Here is a 21954-nt window from a genome sequence, read left to right on the forward strand (position 1 = left end):
GTTAGGAAGAGGGGATGCAACTAACATAGGGAAAGTTGAAGTATTCTTGAGTGACCTCTTACACCTCTCCCCTCCATCTCCCCCAAAGTGGGTTTCCCTGTATAACCCTGGCTGACTAGGAACTTTTTTTTTTTTTTTTTTTTTTTTTTTGTAACCCAGGCTGGCCCGTGTTGGGGGATGGTCTTGCGCTGTGTATTCTGATGCTGATTTCCACGCCAGGACAACTGGTTGCAGTCGGGACTTGGCGTGGTCAAGCATCTCCGGTCTTGATGTTATGCAAAAATTGTTTTCCCTCAGGACTGGAACTCTGCGGTCTGCCTGCCTCTGCCTCTTGAATGCTGGGATTAAGGGTGTGAGCCAGTATGTCCGACCAGAACCCCTACTTTAGAAGTAACTGTGAATTAGGGATTGAATCCAGGGCCCTTATCTTTCCTCTTAAAAATCAAAAACTTCTCAAACGAATTTCATAACCTCAAGGCTATTGAAATGTTCCCTGCGGGTTACAGGTATCGCCCAGTCACCTGTCAAGTACAGCTCAAATCCAGCAGAAGCTCTGGTGAAAAACAATGTCTGGGGCCTTGAAGCTGTCGAAGTGCTTAAGGTTTTTTATTGTCTGGTCTTTCCCTCCCTCCCTCCCTCCCTCCCTCCCTCCCTCCCTCCCTCCATTCCAATCTCAAGAGAATATATAAAATAAAGCAAACAAAATATGTTTATATTTTATTACTACTGTGTCTACCAATTTGAATTTCTTATTATTAAGACCCAGGGTGTCTGGATGTAGAAATGTCATAGGAAATCATCCACCAGCCTCCAAGAGTGAAAAGGGTCTGGTCTTTGAAATCACCCTCAGGTGTGTCAACTGATTTCCAAGTGCTCAAGCACTCATTCTTTCAGATACCTCCCCAAGACTTTCAAAAAGTATCCACCTTCTTCATGCTTAAACAAACTTAAAAATCGCCCCCACCCCAAGACACAGTCACACACACAGTCTCTGGTTATAATTTTACTAGGAAACTTGTGTTTAAGAATAGTTCGGGAAGCACAAACTTTAGATACCAGGGCAGCCCAATTTGAGGGACCGTGCTTTCTCCGCAATTCACAACTATGGAGCCCGTTGGCTCTTTCCCTAGCCTTCAAAAATCCATGGCTGCCCTTCTTCCTTCTGGAGATTTTCCTGCAGAAGTAGGAAATGGGAAAGTGTCTAAGATCAAAGCAGGAGTGGGCATCTCACAGGTGGAAAGGCCAAAGAACCCTCTGACTGCCTAGGGAAGAGGAGACTTCATAACACCACGTCCTGCAGTTGGCTGTATCCTTCGAACCCCGGAAGAGCACATCCAGTGATTTGGGAACACGCTATCAACACATCCCAACATCACACTCAGGAACTCTCTGGGGAGCCCACGGTGATACTGGGGTATTGAGAGCGGGCAGAGGCCTGAGGGAGCTCCAAGGCTCTCCTCTCAGGCATACACTTAAACCTAACAGTCTACCACGAGCACCTCAAAACCCACAAACCGGTTGAGGAAGACACAGGCAGGAGCAACCCTAGATCATTTTTGTCCCAGTTTCTCCCACAACTTTCTGCCACTCGGGACTCAGAAGTCAAGGTCAGTTTGGCCAAAGAGAGCGCACCTCCAAGGCAGACAAGAACAAGAGCCGACAGGGTCCTGGGGATCATTACCGCCGGCCGAAGGGAGCCAAGTGGATGGTTTAGGGGACTATAGCAGCACCCGGAAGCGGGGGGGGGGGGGGTTGGCTGGGCGCTCGCTGCACGCCCTAGCTGCGCTCGCGATCTCCGACCCAGCGCTCCTGCCCTAGCCTAGCTCTTAGGGGAAAAGTGAGGCTGAAAGGACACTGGCGCAAAGGCATACTCCGAACTTGGGTAGCAGATCCCCGCCATTACTCAGTCCTGCGCTAACTGCGCTTCCATTTGGAGTCCCATATAGTTACTCGCCACCAGCGACCTCAAAAACAAGTCGCAGTTCTGCGGAAGGAGGAGGAAGGGCAGGCGGGCGCCCGAGGAGCGCAGCTCCAGAGAAAGGGGAGGGACGGGGTCAGGGCAGAGGCTGTGGCCGCGCCTCCCTATTGGCCGGGACACGGTGGGAAGTCGGGGCAGGCAGCCAGCGTGCGGGGCGGGGCTTCTCTGGAGCCCCGCCCCCGGCCCGCCCCCAGCCCGATGTCCCACTCCCGCGCCCCTCGCGCCCTCCCGCGGGCGGGCCGTCCGAGTTTTTAAAGTGGGCTGACAGCCGAGGAGGCCGGACATTCGAGAGCGGCCGGTGTACAGCTCCGGAGTCCGCAGCGCTCCGCTCCAGCTCTCCTGAGGCGGCCGTACAATCCTCGGCAGTGTCCTGAGACTGTATGGTCATCTCAGCGGCCGCACTCGCTTGCCCCCGGATTTTTTTCCAACTTGCTCTCTTCGAGCCATTTTTTTTTCTTTTTTTCTTTTTCTTTTTTTCTTTTTCTTTTTTGGTTGGTTGGTTTTGATTTGTCAGATCCCAGAAAAGTGACTCCTGTTCGGGGCTAAACGGAACTCCAGGTCCCTTGTCGCTGCTCTCTCTCTCTTTTGGCGTCTTACAACCTCCTCCCACTCCTTTCCCCGGCCCCGCCTCCTCCTGCAGGTTCCTCCCCGTCACCCCCCTCCTCCCTCCTCCTCCTCCGCACCTAGCCAGCCCTCTGCAAACTTCCACCTGATTGAGCGGGACTCTCGGACCTGCGAGCACTAAAGACCTTTCACACCTGCCCGGGCGACAGAGAGCTGCGGAGGGCCACAGCAAAGAGAGCGGCTGCAGCCCCTACGGGGTTAAGGAACCCAGGTGCTCCGGGTCTCGGAGGGCCACGGCGACAATGACAGCTGACAAGGAGAAAAAAAGGTAAGCGGGAGTCAAAGCTGGCGACCGACTTGGTCCCAGGCATTGGCGGAACTGCGCGTGGCGGGCGCGACCCGGGGCAGTCGGGAGAGGGGTGCGAGAGTTCTCGGAGGCTGGAGGACCGCTGTTGAGGGGCTTTGAGTAAGCGAGTCGGTGATGCCTTTAGGGACAAGGAGCTGCGGTGTCGCAGTAGAGTTGCAAAGCGGATAGTTCCGAGACCTTGAGACACGGAGAGATGGCCCTGGAGGTCAGGGGTGCTTCCGCGGCGCCTTCCAAAGTCTGTCGTCCCTGGAGCACCAAGCTTCCCTAGCGAGTGTTTTGAAATGTTTCTGGGCTGATGCCCTCGACTCTTAGGGTTTCCATGCTGGAGCAGTAGACACGCCTTTCTTTTCCTAAGACCCTCTAGGTCTTTCCGAGAGCGTTCCTATGCGGGCTTTGCGCCCCAAACTAGCATGGAACAGAGGGCAAAGCGCAACTCTGGGGTGCGCCCTGACCGAGAAGCCGGAACACTGTCAAGGGTCCTGCTCCAGACGGCACCCAAGTTTGTTCAACCCCCTTAACCTTACCCTACACCTAGACTCCGGCAGAGAGTGGGGAGTGAGTGACCTGGATTGCCCTGCGGGGGCAGGTGCTCTAGTGTGCAGAGAGAAGACCGTGACACCCGGCGGCTCCGAGTGTCTGATTCTTAAGACGAAGGGCAGCCACGAAGGTTTGTCCTCGCGAACCTTTCGGCACTGGGTGAGAGGCAACTCGGGGCAACTCGCGCTGCCCTCGAGCCTCCTTCAATCCGCCCCGCATCTGGTGACTTGACACCCAGCTCTAGGAGCTGAGGTGGGAACACACTGTGACCCCGCCGCAGACCTGGGTACATTCTCGTCGCCTGCAAAAGTTTATAGCTGGCCGCCTGGCACTTTGCTCCTGTTTCGATCGGTGCGTGCCGTGGGTTAGAGCTTCCAGCACTGCGCTCCGTGGCGACTTAGCTGGGGTGTCCGGAATGGTACGCGTGACCGCAGAATGGCGCGAGCTGCCAGAGATCCGTGGCCAGACTGGAAAAGACTGGCGGTGAGGACCCAGCCCCGAGCAAACGGGCTTTTTGTTTGGGCTTCCACTTAGGGACATGAGCCAGGAACTGTGTATCCTCTGGTCGAAAGCTGCAGCTCCCACCTCAGGGCACCGATAAGGAGTTGATAAACTCCAGCGAATCGCACCCGTCCTGGCCCGGCGCCCGCGCCCTGCGCTGGCGGATCTCTAGAGGGGGAAGGTATTGAGTCCGGTTCTAGATTCCCCATTATCGCCCACCAAACAACTCTGAGGTTCTGTGTACTTTGAGGGTAGAGAAGGAGAAGCAAGAGAGAGAGAGAGAAAAAAAAAGACTAAGATTCTAGCTCAAACTGTAAAACCAGCCAGAGGGTAATCACAAACCATCAAAACCGCGAAGTTGGACAGCAGAGTAGCCAGGAGCACTTATTGAACACTTTATTACTGCCTTGTCTATGGGTGACTGTCGCGTTTGTCCGAGATGAGACCTGACAGTAATCAGTGTCAAGTGTCATCTTGCTCTTAGGTCTATCAATCCTTGGGAGAGTCAGGGATCAGTGGGGAAAGCTATTTCCATACCCAGCTTGCAGAGACTCTTTGCCGAGGGCTGGCAGGGAGTATAGTCAGAGCCTAGAAGAACGTTGCATAATGACACTACAAATTATCCACAACAGCGGCCACTTTAAGAACCAGTGTGACACAGACTGTGAACCTCCTAGGAATCTTCGGCCTGTAGTGCAGTGCCCCAGTGGTAGCCAGGCCCGCAGGGTGTGTGTGTGTGTGTGTGTCCAAAAAACAGGGCAAGCAGTGTAGGTTCAGTGTAGGTTCAGACTTCCAAAGCCTGTTAGGATAGTGGTTTTGAGATTCTGGTTAAATTGACTGACTTCTTGGGGGCATCAATATGTAGTTGAAAATTGTGAAGCAGGGCATCAAAAGTTAATGTCCCTTAAATGGCTGCCCAGAGCTTTCCAGAGCGCTTCAGGAAATCAATGTGAGCAGCAAGGGTTCCCGGATTGGTGATACCACCCACTAGTGGTTCAAGGGCCGGTTCTTCTCCAGGGCATAACTGAGCATTTGTATGGTTCCTTCTGGAAACAGCCCTTCCAGAGGCCAGAAGGCTTGTTTTAGTCCCAAACATCCTTGTGTGGGTGGATATATTCCTTCATGATAGTCAGGAGCCAGTCTTTTATTTGTTGGCTGGTTAGCAGACTGGGGGAGCCACAGCAAGCTCTCTTGGAGTTCTCATCAACCCAGCAGGATTCCTGATTCTAGGAAGAGCCAAGTGTGGATGCTCTCAAGTGGGGATTTGTAGAACAATTAAGATAAATGGAAGTGAGGTCTTTGGGTGGCCAGGAATCCAAGTCCAGGCACAAAGCTAGACTCTGGGTCCAAGTACCTTTCAGGAGTGCTTCTGGTATTTGGTGCCAGGGCAAAGATGGGCAAGGAATTGGAGATAGCTGGACCTTCAAGTTTTCTAACTGTGGCTGGCTTCTGATGGCAGCAGATTTAATTGTTCCTCTGTTAAAATAAACCCAAGGTCCATCAGTTTTCCCAGCCGAGGAGACAATGCTGGCTGGGCTTCTTGAGTGAAGCTTATCTCCTAACTAGTGTTCCTTCAACATTTGACAACAGTCTAACCTGGTAGAGCAGTGCTGTACGACACTATCAGCCTGGCATTTAAACTGTACTAAAGATGACTTTCTTAGAGTTTTGGTTTTTTTGTTTTGTTTTGTTTTTTGGGTTTTTTTTTTTTTTTTTGGTTTTTTGTTGTTGTTTTGGTTTTTTGTTGTTGTTGTTTTTTTCAGTTTTATTGTGAGGCTTGAAGATTATTTTATAAGCAAGTATGAAAGCCATAAACATATTTTCTCTTTCTGGATAAGGCTCAAGGAAGGTAAAATAATCCCTCTCGGTACAAGGAAAATTAGTGCTGATAAGAATCAGAAAGTTGGTTCATTACAATCAGTTAGCATGTGAACAGCAGAGCCTCCCACCCCATCCCCCCCACCCCCCCACCCCCCCCACCCCCGCCATGGCATGCCTCTTGCCACTGAGGATTTCCAAAGGATTAGTGCAGCTCACCATCACCATACCTCCACCACCACCACCACCAGACCCCTGAACCTTCAAGACAGAGGTTTACTTTCCTAGATAATTGCAAGAGCCTTGTTCTGAGCTGAGGCAGGAGAGATGTCAACCAGTCAGTGGCGCTGCTCTTGGTAGTTAAAAACTTTGGGGAATCGGAATCCATTGGTTGAGTACCTTTCCTTTATTTCAGTTAGGGGAAAACAAAAAACAAAAACCAAACAAACAACAACAACAACAAAAGACCCCAACAAACCCTACTACTCGAGGTATAAAATAAAACCAATGCAAGCACCCTCCTGGTTCCTGGATGTAGCAAGTTGCTTTGTGAAGTAGAGGACATTCCACAGCTACTAGATTGTTGCCTGGTGTGATTAGGCAATTTTGCAGGGATGAAAGCCTGAACTGAAAACAGGCTACTTTGTTTACGTTGTCAACAAAGCCTCTCTGCTGCTGTTTCTCTGCCTCTGTGCATGTGTGTGTTTACATGGCCCTGCCCAGGGTTCTAGGAATCTATGTTGTTTAGAGAGAGAAGGAACCAAGTAGTTAATTCCTAGTGCTGTAGGGCTTCAGCCCCCTGGGTTTGAAAGTGCCTCCTTCAAGGCTGAGCCTTTTCCATCTTTGAGGAAATCTTTTCTGTGCAGCATTTACTTGCTTTAAAAACTGCAACAACAAAGCAAAAACGGTCCTGTCCTATCTCAAGATAATAGGGTCCTCCTTCGTTTTATCTTGATGAATCTTTCCTTAGTCCTAAGGAAAGTTTTGTGGTACACAAACTACCGAGCTTTTTACCAAGTTACTGAGTAAGTTCTGTTTTCTCCCAGGGCCTTATTATTCAGCTTTGCACACTCCAGAAACATGCTGGTGAGTCTCACAATGACATCTATACCAAGATACTAACCAGTGGGTCTGGAAAAACAGTGCTGAAAACTAAGAAATGGGGCATCTGTTCATTACTCCCAATTGCTTGGTCTGATGGGGGTCAGGGTGGGGGGACAGGACCACCCAAGAAACCGTTGGGGTATCAGCCACTCATGGGTGTTTTCTTTGGTAGGGTTCAAATATTTGAAGCTAAAGAAAAGAAATTCTGAATGGTATTTCAGTTGGTAACCGTACACCATTATTGAAATGCATTCGTCATTGAGGAAGCTGGCTCTGTGTCCCTGAGATAATAAACGGTAGATGCTGGACACCAGCATAAACTGGATCTCAGAGAGAGTGTGGTGGTAGACGTTAGAACTTGGAGATGATGAACATAAAAATACGGATGCTCCACAGGCGTTCTGCACCATGAACTTTGACACATGGACAAAATGACTACCAGTTGGTTGGTTTTTTTTTTTTTTTAAAGATTTATTTATTATTATACCTAAGTTCACTGTAGCTGACTTCAGACACACCAGAAGAGGGTGTCAGATCTCATTATGGGTGGTTGTGAGCCACCATGTGGTTGCTGGGATTTGAACTCAGGACCTTCGGAAGAGCAGTCAGTGCCCTTTACCTGCCCAGCCATCTCACCAGCCCGGCTACCGAGTTTAACTGCTTGATGTACACACTTGTTTTGGGTGGAGAATTTGCAGGGAGGACACTTACTGGCCTCCACAGTGACAACCAAAGGTTTCTGTTTCCACTGAGGACAACGGTGGCCTTGACTGACTCCGTGAAGGCCGAGAAGGGAGGGGAGTACTTTTCCGGGAGCCTTGTAAATGAGCTTCCGGGGTAGTAATAGATCTCTAAAATTCTATAGAGTGTATGTTTTGTTCTCTGGGTTTTTTTTTTTTTAATGTTAATCTCAATCTCCCCTCTTCATGAAGAGTGAACCCAGAGCTTTGCACGGGCTGGGATAGCATTCTCTACCACTGAGCTGGATCGCCACCCTTTGTTCAGCTCCTAGTCGCCTTTCAAAGGTGGTGTGAAGAGAAAATACCTTCTTCCTGCTTGTCTGTCTAGCACCCAAGAGCTCCCCTCCCTGAGTTCTAGGCTACAGGCTGCCTGTTCCTACATTTCAATGCCAGCGTCTTGTCTTGTCCTAGGGAGTGTCTATAAGACATGTTTTCCACTATCCCCTGCTATCTGGAGATTCTTTTGAACCTTAGAAATGGATGTGCTCTTGGGAGAAATGAGCTACATAGGCAGAAGGACAAGATGGAAAGCTGAGCGCTCAATCTTCCCGTGCCAGCGCTGTCCTCAGAACTTTCCGGATTAACTTTGTTAATCCTTGTAACAACCCTGTGAGATAAGCCCTGTTATTATCTCCAGTTCACTGATGGGAACTCAGGTGCAGCAAGGTTGCTGCCCGTTGTCACAGGCAGTATATCTTGGAGCTGAGACTCTCCAGAGTCCACACTCTCACCCACCGTTCCTTGCCTCCTGGCCTTACCTAAAAGGCCTATAAAGCATTTAATACCATGTCTGAATGTGGTAAGCACTCTATAAATGATAACTTCTTTTGTTGCTGTGTTTATAATTATTATAATGACTTTTCTCGTGACTCATCCCTTGTATCAAACCTCACACACACAGGCAGGAACTGAAGACCCAAAGGCTATTCCTGAATTCCTGGAATTACTTATTTTTTTTAATATATATATAGATATTTCCTCAGCTAAAGCAGGGGACAGTTCTCCACTGCCCCTGGAAGTTCAAAGCTTTCTTCCCACCCTTTGCTGGTGGCAAGACTTCAAGAACCGTTCAGTCTTCAGACTCCATTGTGCGGAGGGACCTGTTAGGAGCTCTTCCTCTGTGGCTCCTTTGATCTTTTGAAATTGCAAGCATAGGAAGGAAAAGATGGATGGGGGGAGGGGATAAATAGTAGTTTATGATTGTCGTGATCATATTTTTATAGAGTCCTTTCTCTGGTGAGCACCCCAGGCCATATACCAAGAGCCTTGAGATCTTCTTGAGTTTCCTCGCCTCAAACCATGATTGCTTTGGAACAGTTGTGGGTTGTGGTATGGGTTTGGGGTGGGGCGGGGTGGGATGGGGTGGGGTAGGGTGGGGTGGGGTGGGGTGGGGTGGGGCATGTATGAATATATGCAGCTAGCAACACACAGTTTTTCAAGTAGAGTCTATGTGCAATTCACTGACATTTTTCTGGTCCTGTTACTCAAAGACACAGAACCAATCTGAACGTCCGAGACTGAGAGAAATGTGGAGGTTATTTGAGATCCCCAGAATCAGAGATAAGCGTGGCCGAGACCAGAGTGTTATGTGCGTCTGAGTGGCCTTTCTTTCCCTAATAGCTCAAGAAATACTGGTTTGCTTATGGCCTTGGGCTGTTTCCAGAGGCCACCAGTACATCCTCCAGGCTCCTGGGATAAAGAGTGTTGCCTGCCGAGAAGCACAGGATTCTTTAAAGTTAGGAGTGGTCTGTATGCCAGACCCTAGGAAGCAGATACTTTCTCATACAGAATGAGATTTCATGATGAATGGCTTGTTGGTAAGTAAAACAAACACATGAAAACGTGTGTGTGTGTGTGTGTGTGTGTGTGTGTGTGTGTGTGTGATGGCTCTGCACGTAAGAGCATTTGCTGATCTTATAGAAGCCCTGAGTTTGACTCCAGCACCCATGTGCTCATAACTACCCCTCAGTATAGTTCCTAGGGATCTGACACCCAGTTCCCACAGCCACGCAGTCACATGTCACACACTTAAAAATAACACACACACACACACACACACACACACACATGTATGTATGTATATCCGTGTATACATCTGACATGTTTTAATTCCACAACATCATGGAAATAGACCTTTAGAATTTTCCTATATCCCCCCCAGTGGCTCACTACATTCACCATTCTAGTGGCAACTTCCGATGTCATAGGTAAGAATCAGATGATTCATGTTTTTCATCTGGTTAGACTATGTACCCAAACATGTATACACATACACACACACACACACACACACACACACACACACACGGATCTACTGTGCTGCCCTATTGACCATGATAGTCTAGAGACTGACCCATGCTGTTATATTGGCTACCCCCCCCCCCTAAATGGCAGGCTACAGCCACTGGCAATTTTAGATGTTAATGAGTAGTGTTAGTGGCCTCTTTTGGTCTGCCCTTGGTTTGAAGTGCACAGTTAGTTGGCCTCTTAACTGGAAAGTCAGTAGTTTGCTAAGAATAAGAGGATACATAGGCTCCATCTAAGAAAGTTACGAATGCTTTATAAATCATTTAAAATACACCAGCTACAGTATATGGTTTGGAACTGGCAATAATTTAAAGCACTATGTTGTGTGTCTAGCCATGAAGGGTTCTGTGTCTTTGGATGGCATATCACTGTTAACAAACACACATGTTACTCATAATTGAAAGCGCTCAGCCTCTTGTCACCATGTAAGGTTTGTCCTGACCTGCCTGCCTCCTGGAGGGGCGGGAACTGGAGGGGCTAAAGAACCAAACCTCTTCATCTGAAGCCAAACCTAGGCGTGGAGAGGCTGGGCCCAGAACACCATCTTGGGCTCCTGGTCTTGTGTTGTGTTGTAGGAAGGGGCCATAGCCAGGAACCTAAAGGAGCAACTTAGCTGCAGCACTAACCCCGCTCATTACTAATGAGTAATTACAGCAAATATTTACAGGTCTCCTTCCTACCTTTATGACTTCCTGTTGCTGAAGCACTTTGGAGTGTTGAGAAAGATTGTTCTGGAACATACGTCATACATGGTTGTAGGAAAAGAGTGCCTCTAAGCGCACACACACACACACACACACACACACACACGCTTGGTTTTGTTTATGAATTCCATGTGGGAATAACAAAATTACACCTTCTAGAAGCTGAGAATTTTACTTTTCAAAACAAGGTTTAAAAATCAATTCTCAACTGCTGGTTTTAAAGCACCAATAAGGCTATTCATGTTCATAAAGTAAAACTTGAGGTTAAATCATAGGCATTGCCTAAATACTTTTTAAAGCACTACAATGTTTTATGAAACTGTGACCCCTCACAGTGCCTTCTGAGTGAAAACAGAAAAACCTAGTAGAATAAATCAAGGTCTATAAAACAAGCCATGTGGGCAATTCTCTGAGTTCCAGAAGCCCTGGTAATGTATTTAGGGTTTGTTGTTGTTGTTGTTGTTTGTTTGTTTGTTTGTTTGTTTTTTAAAATCGGTCCAGTGAGTGGCTTTCTCAGTCTGCTCCTGTGAGCCACTGTGCCCTGTGTTTCTCTCTGGTGTGTCCAGCAGTTCCCAGGTGCTATTTTAGAATGGCAGCCTTCGCTCCAGCGCTGGCTGAGGTTGATGGAGCTAATTTTGGTGTCTAGGGTAAAGGGAGCGAGAAAGCCTGTGCAGGAGTCAAAAAGGCTTTCTTGTCCCGGGCTGAGAGCAGCGTGGTGTTACCAGACACACTACATTTCACCTTTAGAACCTTTGTTTGTGTACTTGCACAACAAATGTTTACCTAGATATTAAGATAAAGGAAATATGAAGGTCCCATTTCACTGGTGACAAGGGAGCGTCTATAATTGTAACTGTATCACCGTGTAGCAAGCAGGAGTCCCTTTTACTCTATAGCCAGGTCTTAAGGGAATTAATGGTGGGTGTGGTGTACAAGCCAAGGCCCTTCTCAGTTTCTGTTTCTGGCTTTATTGCTGCTACTATGTTTTCTTGGCTCAGCCAATGTTTTGCCCCACCCATTTGGTGAAGGCCTTTGTGGTGGTCAAGGATTCAGAGGGAATTCTAAAGCACTCTGTGGCCCCACTCTGGAGTCATCCGCTGTTCTATGGAAACCAGTTAGCAGACCCTGGCACCATCACTCTTTTCCTAGGCTCTCAGAAAACGTTTACATGGTACCAATACGACCTTGTTTCAGGCCTTCACGTTGTCTTGGAAGCACAGCAAATTTTCCTTGTGGCAAGAGGGTTCCATGAGGACTTGGGGGTTTCTTTGAAGATCCCCCAAGGATTAGCTAAATACTCAGTCTGAAGATCTAAGAACCTCACTCAAGGGCCTTCCCATAGGGAAGCTACGAAGCAGGTGACTGCTGGAAATGAGGGTCCCCACACTCCAGCTCTCTCATCTGCCCCACTCAGTCACTTACGGCACCTCCTGAGCTCCCCACAAGCCTATTCCTCTGCCACACAGGTATTGTCACAGTACTCGTTCGTCTCTGGTTCTTAGTCCATGCTTGAATGCTTTTTCCCTCTTTCTGCCCAAATATCTCACACTTTGTCTTATCATGAATGAGCCTAAGCTCTCTGCCTTTAACAGAAACCCATAGCATTCCCACCCTGCCTTTCCCTCCATTTGCTGTTTTATACTTCTTTGTTGTCTAAAGACATTTTATTTGTTCTTGCCTTTCCACGTTCGTTCTTGCACATGGCACAAGAGCAGGGATGTCTGATTTTCTGATGTGGCCAATAAATGCTGATCCTTTTCATTTTTCTCTGAAATCATGGCCATTAGAAAAATAAATACAGAATGACTTTGGTTTTTTGTTTTGTTTTGTTTTTTCGAGACAGGGTTTCTCTGTATAGCCCCTGGCTGTCCTGGAACTCACTCTGTAGACCAGGCTGGCCTCGAACTCAGAAATCTGCCTGCCTCTGCCTCCCGAGTGCTGGGATTAAAGGCGTGTGCCACCACTGCCCGGCTTCGAATGACTTTGTTGATGTCCCACTTTCTCGGGCTCAGCTGTCTCCATCCACACGACTTCCCTTCACCTGTTTCTGTGAACAAGAAAATAATTGGGGTTGGGGGAGGGGCAAGGCACGGGCCAGGTGAGCATTATTTGCCATCAGATGCAAGGATCAGGCAGGTAGTATGCCAATGCTGTTGTGCATCAAGAATGCATGGTAGTCTAGGTAAACTCCCCAGCTTAACTCCGGAGTTAACAGCTTTCCAGGTGGGAAATTATGCAAATGCATCCGTATCAGCTGTCCCAAAGGGTCTCCCTGGAAAGCAGACCTCCTTCAGTCAGCAGGGCATTGTGTAGCCCTGTATCCATCTGATCTTCTGTCTGAATTTTTAAATTTGCATAATAAGTTTAAAGCTTGCTTTCTATTTCCATTTTAGGTGTTCTGTAGTTGTCTGTAGGTGGAATTCAGGAATATGGGGACCTTAGTTCAAAGGGATGGAAACCACAGGCAGAAACACTGCCTCAGATCAGCTTACCCATCCTTATTTGATAATCACCACGCAGGTCAGAAGAGGTTTGTGGTACTGCTGGCCTCGAGTATACATGCTTACAGGTTATTTGCTGATTTGGGGACTGTGCTGCACAGAGAGATCACACCAAGGCATTTGATGACTCTGGTCTCTTCAAATGACTCGTTTAAACCAGTATGTGGCAGTGTGTGGCACCAAGGCACCTGGCTGCATCTTTAGGATGTTGCCATCTTGGTGTGGAGTAAAAACTAGGCCAGATACAGCACAGAGCCAGGAGCAGAAAATGGATAGGAATCGAGAGCTCTGAGTTGTATAAAGTTAAAAAGGACTGGGCTGGAGAAGACCAGAGCTTTGAGAGAAGAGCATTAAATAAGACTTCGGTCTTGAAGATTAGAATTTGGGTTTGCACAGGCAGCAACTGCAGGCTACGCTGGGGATGGGCGAGGCAGTGCAGACCGCGAGACGGAAAGAAGCAGAGTGCGCAGGACAGGGCTTGGGGGGTGCTCCTTTCTTTCAACTCGGAATCAGTAGATCTTATATTAGCAGAGATGGAGCCTGGGCCTGGACTGGAGAATCTAGGGACAGGCCCTCTTCGAGCATGTTTGATGGAATTCTCAGCCTGCCTTTTTTGGAGACATTAGAAGCTATTTAGAGCAATTTTATTGTCCTTCTCCCACAAACTTAGCTAGAGTGTGCACACCTAGGAGTGATTGGCAGAAGCCATGATGGCCTCCAAAACAATGACCTCAAAGCGCTGAACCCATAGATCTTAGGAAACCCACTGTCATTCCGTCAGGTATGTATTTCTTTGTGGCTTGCATAGCTGCTTGGGAGTGATAAATACTAGAGTTCTATCAGAATGGGAACCTGAAGGGGGACGGCTTGCTGTTACCCTAAAATTGCCTTGCCCTTCATTCCCATGTTCTCACTAGGAGGCCAAAGCCTTTGTCCCCTTGGGGACTTGGTAAGGTCATTTGTCATATCCTTTCTTGCCATTTCTCCTTAGAGAAGGATAAGGCTTCTTTCGGCACCTAGCACGTGGAGGGAGTTACACAGCCAAGGCTGAGTCAAATCTTTAGTCTCTACTGGTAGCTCTTCATCCAAACCCAGCCCAGAGCACTCCGGCCAAGCCGTTCTGTGACCTTCTCTTTAAGACCCAGATCTGGTTGATGTTCTGAGTCTGACCATGCCAGAAGAGTGGGGGAAAAAAAGAATCCTCTTTCGGAGTCACCTGGGTAGGACAGTCAGAGCCCTTTCCTCTCCACAAGCAGGTGTGACCTTTTCCCTGGAGGAATTTAGAAGCACTAAGGTCACAGTTGGTCAAAGTGGGCCAGGAGTTGGTCAAAGATCCCAAATCCCTGGACAAGAGCCCACATCAGGGACAGCAGAGGCCAGCAACTGATCCTAGTTACATGAGTTTACCCTGCCCAGTGGTACTTCAAGGGAGGGAACGGCTCCTAGATGGTTTTGTGTTAAACTTTAACCTCACAATGACAACTGTCATGTCTCAACTGTTAGTTCTGTCCCCTGTGGTTGTAGGACGGAGGAACCACTGCTCAGTTCTGGCAGGCTGGTTAGGCCAGTGGTTTGCTCAGGTTAAAGCCTGAGCCCAGAGAAGAGTCTTCTGGAGCCAAGGAGCCGTAATCGCCTGCCAGAACCACATAGGGACAGGGGACAGTGGAGCTTTGCAGCACAGTACAGACTGGCCCTTATCCAGGAGCTAACTGAGACCTCGGGCCATCCCTTCTGGAAGCCTCAGGGAAGCTCTAAGAAAAGCCAGAAACCAAGACCAGACCTGACCACACATACTCAGATCTCTCCACATTATAAATGCGAGTGTAGCATCTACATTCCGATAGCTTCTTACAGGGGTCAGGAAGGGAAAAGGAAGATGTCTTAGCCAAGTTTGCCTGTGACTAAACACCAGATAGCTAGCTCCATGTCTATGTATCTGTGTTTTCTTTCCTAAGTGTGTTTCTTAAGGTTTAAAAAGATGCATGTGTATGCCCGGGTGTTTGTATGTGTAACACATGTCTCAGGTACCTGCAGAGACCAGAAGAGGGCGCTGGATCTCCTGAAGCTGGAATTACAAGTGGTTGTGAGCCATGGATCATGGGTACTTGGAACTGGGCCTGGGCCCTCTGTGCTCTTAGCTGCTAAGCTATCTACCCCACCAGCGTCTGTGTTCATGTTCTTTTCCAAAGTAAAAGGTCCTTAAAAAAACAACAAACGAGCAAACAAACAAACAAACAAGCAAGCCTTTGCTTCTCCTGAACTCATAGCAGGTTCTTCCTGGCCTTGGTCAGTGAGGGGCTAGGCCCGGGCATAGCTCAAGCCAGTGTGGTTCTCATGTTCTCTAGCTCATTCCAGGCTATGGGGAGATCCAGAGGACTAGCGCGCTCCTAGTGAGTGCACTCTCCATCCTGAGCCATCTCTCAAGCACATTAGATTCTTTTCTCTAAATCAGTGGGTGCATTTTAGTTCTGGCCACCTGTAGTTGCTTGTGTGGGGACAAGGGTGGTGACATCACCTTAATTTTCCTGGCCTTGGGTCCCCGGAGCCCTTGTTTATTTCGGGGAGTGACAAGCTTTCACCCACTTGAATTCCTTCGCCTCCAAATAGCGTCAGAATGACCACAAGCCTCCTGTGTTTCTTCGCTTTCTCGGGTTTTGCCAGATTCTAAATGCCGTCAGGGCCACTGGCTCTTGTTTTATGTCCCTGGCAAAGCTGGCCTTCCCATGAAGTTCAAAGCCGCTTTCAGGCATCTTGGGAGTCTGGGAGACTGCTTTCGCTTGCTCTCTGCTTTGTGCGGACCTAGGTTGGAGATGTCACCTCTGTCTGCTGCTCTCTGAATACGAACCAGGGAATGTTCTAGTAATACCACGTGCTTTAAATGTATATTTTAAAAGCACACTTTGTGAGTATTATCTTAATGGAAAGAACTTTGAAAAGTATAAAGTGCAAACCTTCTAGGCATTGTCATTAAGGAGCAGAGCAATATACTCATTAGGTGTGTTATTACCTCTTAAAAGTGAACCGCCTGCAGACAGGAGGAAGCCTTGAGAGAGGCTAACAGGAGACTCTGGTCTCCAGGCTCCTACCGGTGGGTCCCTCCGCCTGGGCTTTTGGGTCCTGTGGATTCTTGCCAATCGTGGCATTTAGTGGATACCCCAAGACTGAGGAAATCTGAAGAAAGTCCTGACAAGCACCAGATCCCAACACCCTTCTGCTTGCTTTGTTTCCCCTCACCTGTGAAGCAGGAGAGGGCACAGCCCAGCACTCACGTCAAGGACGACACATCCTTCCGTGTCGCACAGGAACCAGGGCTGCCCAGGCCATAGCTGCTCGCCTCTTCCTCGTTCCACTATTTTATGCCAAAGAGAGGCATTGACAACCTAGAAACAGGTGCTACTCTAAAGAGACCTTGGTCTCCTTGAATGCAGAGGCCTGGCTGTGCTTATACCCTAACCAGGAGACTTGACCGGTCACTCAGCTCTGGCCTCAGACCTATCATCAACTGTAACACATCTGGACTTCTTACCTCTGAGCTCTCTCTTCCCTCAGCCCCACCCGGGAGACTGGCCAGCTGACTTCAAGCGGTCCTTCTCAGCTTAAATATCACCTCCTCAGGGAAGCCTTTCTCGACGTCCTTCCATTGACCTCTAATCCTGTTCCATTTGTCTTCTAAACATTTTCCACGTGTAATTTACATGTTTACTTATGTCTACCATGCCCCTCCCCTGCCAGGGTGAAACTGAAGGTATGGACTCCACACGTGCCTTGTTTACCACTGAGGGCTCAGCCTTTAGAATGGAGCCTGCATGCACTGCTGCTTTTTACAGATGCGTTCAGCGAACTCGTTGCTCCGATATTGCTGGGCTCTACATTACCACGGTTTACAATTGTCCAGTGTTTTCCTAAAGCTGATTTTGTTTTTGTTTTCTGAGGTAGGGTCCCAGGGGCTAGGATTTACATGAATGCCCCCATACTTGTTCTTTCCAAAGCTCTTGGTGCTAACACCAAGGAATTGTCACTTTTTAGCATATGGATGAGGCAGTTGAGACACTAGAGTATAATGACCATGCCAGGGTCTGGCAGTACCTACCTGAACACGTTCCCAGCCCCAGACTATTTGCAAAGATCCACGCTGCCTCTCTTGGCCCCATAGTTTTCTGTTGTGGCGATGTTATTGTTTGTCATATTTGGCAATGTTTACCCCAGAGAAGTAGGGCCATTGTGTGCTGGTAGCGTCTGGGAATGCACAGCCAAGTCCCAGGGGAATGGCCACTGCTGTTCTTACCACAATTAGAAATTGTCAAGCCAGGAGCAGAAGCAGGGTGGGTGCTGCCATACACTGCTGGTTCTGCCTCTCCATGGGGCTGGGGTGAGGGTCCTAGCTCCGCAGCCCCGTGTGTCTCCTTGTCCTGGCTCTCCCACTCACATCGAAGTGTGGACCTTCTCCTGCAGGGCGATGTGCTATGCTTAGTGAATTTCCTGAGAAGAGGTAGGCATTAGCTGGCTAGATGACCACCTCTGGCCTCAATTATTCAATTATTCTACCCTCTCCAAAATGAACCAGTAGATGGGAACCAGACCAGGTAACCCCAAAACTCTCCAGGTTCTAGCTCCGCTCTGAAGGGAATTTCCAGGGGTCTGGCCTCCTGTTTGCAGATGCTGACTCTGGAAAGAGCAGGGGAAGTTGGAGGTTGTTGGCAGGGGCTGGCGGACCTCTTTCCATCTCTTTGTAACTCTTCCTCTCCAAAAAGATATTCCATCCCATCAGGAGTTGCTGTTGGGCCTGGTTCAGTGCAGCAGGATGAACAACCGCCCCCAAAAGTCAGCTGAGGTCTGATATGTGATATGGTAGAAAGCTCCCAAAAGGAGGCCATGCCTCCATCTCCCTGATGCAGGCTTCTGGGGTGTTCTGATGCCATTAACGGACAGGGGTCAGACACCAAGTGCCTCTGTCTAGGCCTTCGTTTTCATGTCTGGCAGGTGACTGTTCTGTGCCCTTCAATTGAACAAGGCTGCACAGATGTAAACTGCCACAGAGGAAGGGCACATTGCTGCTATGATTCCTGTGTACGAATGTTTCTGGCGTGCTCACACCTGGTAGTGACATGAACTGATTGACACTTGCAGCCTGCAAATACGGTCCTGCAACCTGAGGCACCAAGGGAGAAGTCAGCTAGGAAGCCCGTGAGGCCTTAAGTTGTTGAATGAAGTCATGCTGCACAGGGTGGGGGGTGGGGGTGACCGTGCTGCAGGATAGAGGTGAGTCACAGTGCAAGACTGTTGGGGAGTCACCTTGAATCTGAGCCAAAAAAGCAGAAATATTGGGACTCGTTTATCAGCCTTCTATCAGGTACATCAAGTTCTGGATGGCCACCCACTGGCCAGCGACATGATGTGGACGGCTCTGCTCTACCGCCCTGGGAAGGCTCTCTGCTGGCTCTTGCCCCGCTGAGCAAAGTCCGCTTGTTCGCTGGAGTTCACACAGACTCCTTGCCAGGCCTGCCCAGAATCCTGTCTCCTCTGACTTCCTGTGTTCTTGCATAATATTTCCTTGCCTCTTGAATGGCTGGCCCCAGTGCGGGGGCAGCTCACTGGCTCTGCTGGATTGAGAGTAGGATGTGGAGGGAGGATGGGTGATATTTGGATCTAATCCGTGGGTGCTCCGCGTCCTGGTGGCAGAGCCCCTCAAACTTTTTGATGGAAGCTTTCAGCCAGAAGGGAGTGAGAGAGCATTGCAGACTGTATACACACACTCGCTCGTGCACATGCTCCCTGGCTTCTTATATTCATGAATCATCTCCCTGGGAAAATTGTTGAAGTAGTTCAATTGTTTTCTTCTGGTCATAAAAATATGAATTATTCCCATATAGTCACTGTATAAGAAGCCTAAAAGTAAAATAAATATATATATATATATAAATAAAAAACAAAAAAATGTATTATTGAAAGATAAGTTCCATTAACAGTGAATATAGTTTCTCCTACGTCAGAAAGGCTGATCCCCATGGCTATGGGATACCAGCAATATTAGCTGTATTAAGTTCTGCTTACTGATGCATCTTCATGAGACTCCCATTCACTACCCGTCCAGGCTCAAAAAGCAAGTGGTAACTGGCCCAACAATTATTTCCAAACCTGAAAAGCAATGTCTCCCCTGAAGTTCTGACCAGTATGCTCTGGAGTCCCAGAAATAACTGCAAAATCAAAGGCTGGTGCCTGTGTGAGCCTTTCTGTAGGCTTAGAGTAATTCCCATGATTACACAGGAGAAGGCTGCTTCGATGACAGCTCTGAGGGCTGGGCCTGGTCTCACTTTGGGGAAAAAAAACTCCATCTATCCACAGGGCCGTGTGTGAGTTAAGCCAGGAGCCCACTGGCTGGCAGAGCAAGTTTAACTTTGGCTTTCCAGTGCTCAAGATTTCAGGGAGGCTCTATTTAAATTTTACTTGGCTGTCACCCTTCTGAAAATTTGTAGCACTATCCGTATCTTTAAGGAAGTGACCTTTCCCCGTCCTTGTCCTTGTTAGCATGACATGAGAACTTGGAAGCGTCCATGGTGACCTGCTTCCAGTTTGATTATTGAAAACAAAACAAAACCATGCATAGATCCGGGGTTTCTGACTTACCTCTGGAAACTGTACTTTCTACAGGGTGGCCATGAGAGTTTGCAGGCCACCTGCTAAAAGTTGACAACCTGAGAGTCTGCAGTAGACAACACACACAGCATGCTTCTGTGTTGGATCTGAGTGTCTCCTGCATCTGTCTGTTTTCTTTGCTTCTCCTTTAAACTGGGTTAACCATCCTCCATATTGGTACTGGGGATAGATAGCACCCAGGGCCTCACAGATTGCTAGAAAAGTGCTCTACCAATGAGCAACGTCCTCTGCTCAATGAGTGTGTGTGTGTGTGTGTGTGTGTGTGTGTGTGTGTGTGTGTGTGTAAATATCAGAAACTTGGTTAAATAAATATATGTAACATACAATATACTTATATAATATATGTGTATATATTATATATCTCCATCCCAAAGTTCTCTGTTTGAGACTGGACTTAATACTTCCCGTTGGGAATTGCTTATAAGGTTTTACTTTTTAGTAAAGAAAAGTTGTTTGTTTCCTAAACTCTCTGGCTTAAACTTTTTACTTAAGTCAAAAAGCAAGAGAATACCTCTCGGCTTGAATACCTTTATTTTTAAAGCTCAAGAGTCTTTTTTAAAACAAAAACTTGCTACAGAACTTGGCACCAGGGGACTGCAAGGATTTACCTTATTTTGATGATAGCTGCCTGCAAACGATCTATTAGAATAATCTGCATAATTGCAGTCTCCCCTTCAGTTTATTCAGCCTGCACTCCCTAGTCTAGATTTACTGGCCAGACTGTTATTACATCAAATTCCTTGATGCTGTATTCCTGAGGACTGATGGAACTAAGAGTTACAGAGAGGAATCAGCGACCTTTGTCTGCTTTTCAGAATTCTTCAGAACATACTGATTTAGCCAGGGGCTTTTGCGATTGCTCTCCTTACTGGGTCAGTACCTGATTTTGCTGGGTTTCTGGCCACACATGTGCGTTTGGGAAGCAGGATAGATAGGGCGAGAAACCTGAATTGGCAGTCAGAGTTATGAAACAGGACTTTGTTACAATTGATAGGTCTGTACAGTGGACGCACAGCAGCTGTTGGCATGGTAACTCCTACGTGGCAGAGTGCATGGAGCCCGCAGATGACTTTAGCAGCGCTCCGTGTTAATTTGATAAATGGCTTTTTTAATAGTAGTTTGTGGGCTAATGGAAAGATTGAAGCGAACCCTCGTTAATGGAAGGGAGGATGGAGATTTTGAAGCCACTGGGTGAAGTCGGAGAGTCCCAGCCAAGTCTCCATTTTCAGCTCAGTGTCTCTTTTCATGTGCCTGAAGTGTGGCAAACCAAAGTACAGTAGGGAGCCTGCCTTGAGAGTAGGCATCGGCCCTGGGCTCCGGCTTACGAGTGAAGAGGCTTCAGGGTCCTTATTCAATACAGTTGCTTTGTGCAGGGGCTTAGCTTAGGGCCACTGTAAGAAGTCTACATTGTGTTTTCTTTTTCCTTAGTGGTAATGGGGCAGGGGTTATGGTGGCCGACAGGTCTGGCATATTTAGCCGTTTGGTTGGTTGTATTGTGGTTATTTGGGTTCTCAGAGGGGTTGTTTATTTTTGTCTCTGGTTTGTTTGTTGACATAGGGTCTCGTAACCCAGGCTGGCCTCAGATGCCCTACATATATATATCTCTGAGGATGACCCTGGACCTCTGATCCTTCTACTGCCAGCTCCAGGGTGCTGGGGTCATAGGCGTGAACCACCTTGCCTAGCTAATGTGGTATCGGGGATTGAACACAGAGCTTCTGCCTGCTAGATGACACTCTATCAATTAACGGCATCTCCTCCTGGTTTCGGCCATCTTTCATTGTGTGAGAATACATAATCACACCACACTGCTGGCCCACTCAAGGAGCCTCTCTGCAACCCACACTGAAGCTCTGCGTTCCTTATATAGCGCTCGACAAACACCTCTGGGGGATGGATCTCCTCACTGTGTTGCCAAAGCAAAACCTGGGGTTTTTTGCCTTTCTGGCAAGTTCCCAGGAGACGCGGACATTACCGGTTCTCAGTCCACATGCTGAGAACTTGGTGCTTTACACTAATGCGGAGAAAATTGGGAACAAGACATAAAGAGGCCAAATGACTTGCACCTTAATGGCTAAGGATGATGGAGCTTGAACTTGAACGTGGCTAGGGCCTCTAAGGCACCTGCTGTCTCTGTCTTATCAGCAATGGCAGAAGTGCAGTGGCTGGAGCATCCCAA

General features: G+C 48.2%; 1 protein-coding gene across 1 annotated transcript in view; it reads left to right on the forward strand.

Moving 5' to 3' along the window:
- Nucleotides 1-2425: 2425 nt before the first annotated feature.
- Epas1 (endothelial PAS domain protein 1) overlaps nt 2426-21954 on the forward strand; it is a 79547-nt gene continuing 60018 nt past the window's right edge. The window contains exon 1 of the mRNA NM_010137.3: nt 2426-2870. Within this exon, the coding sequence (NP_034267.3) occupies nt 2845-2870 (26 nt within the window). The 5' untranslated portion in view covers nt 2426-2844. The remainder of the gene's footprint in view (nt 2871-21954) is intronic.

The sequence above is a fragment of the Mus musculus genome, chromosome 17 (assembly GCF_000001635.26).
Source record: "Mus musculus strain C57BL/6J chromosome 17, GRCm38.p6 C57BL/6J".
In the NCBI taxonomy this organism is placed as follows: Eukaryota; Metazoa; Chordata; class Mammalia; order Rodentia; family Muridae; genus Mus; species Mus musculus.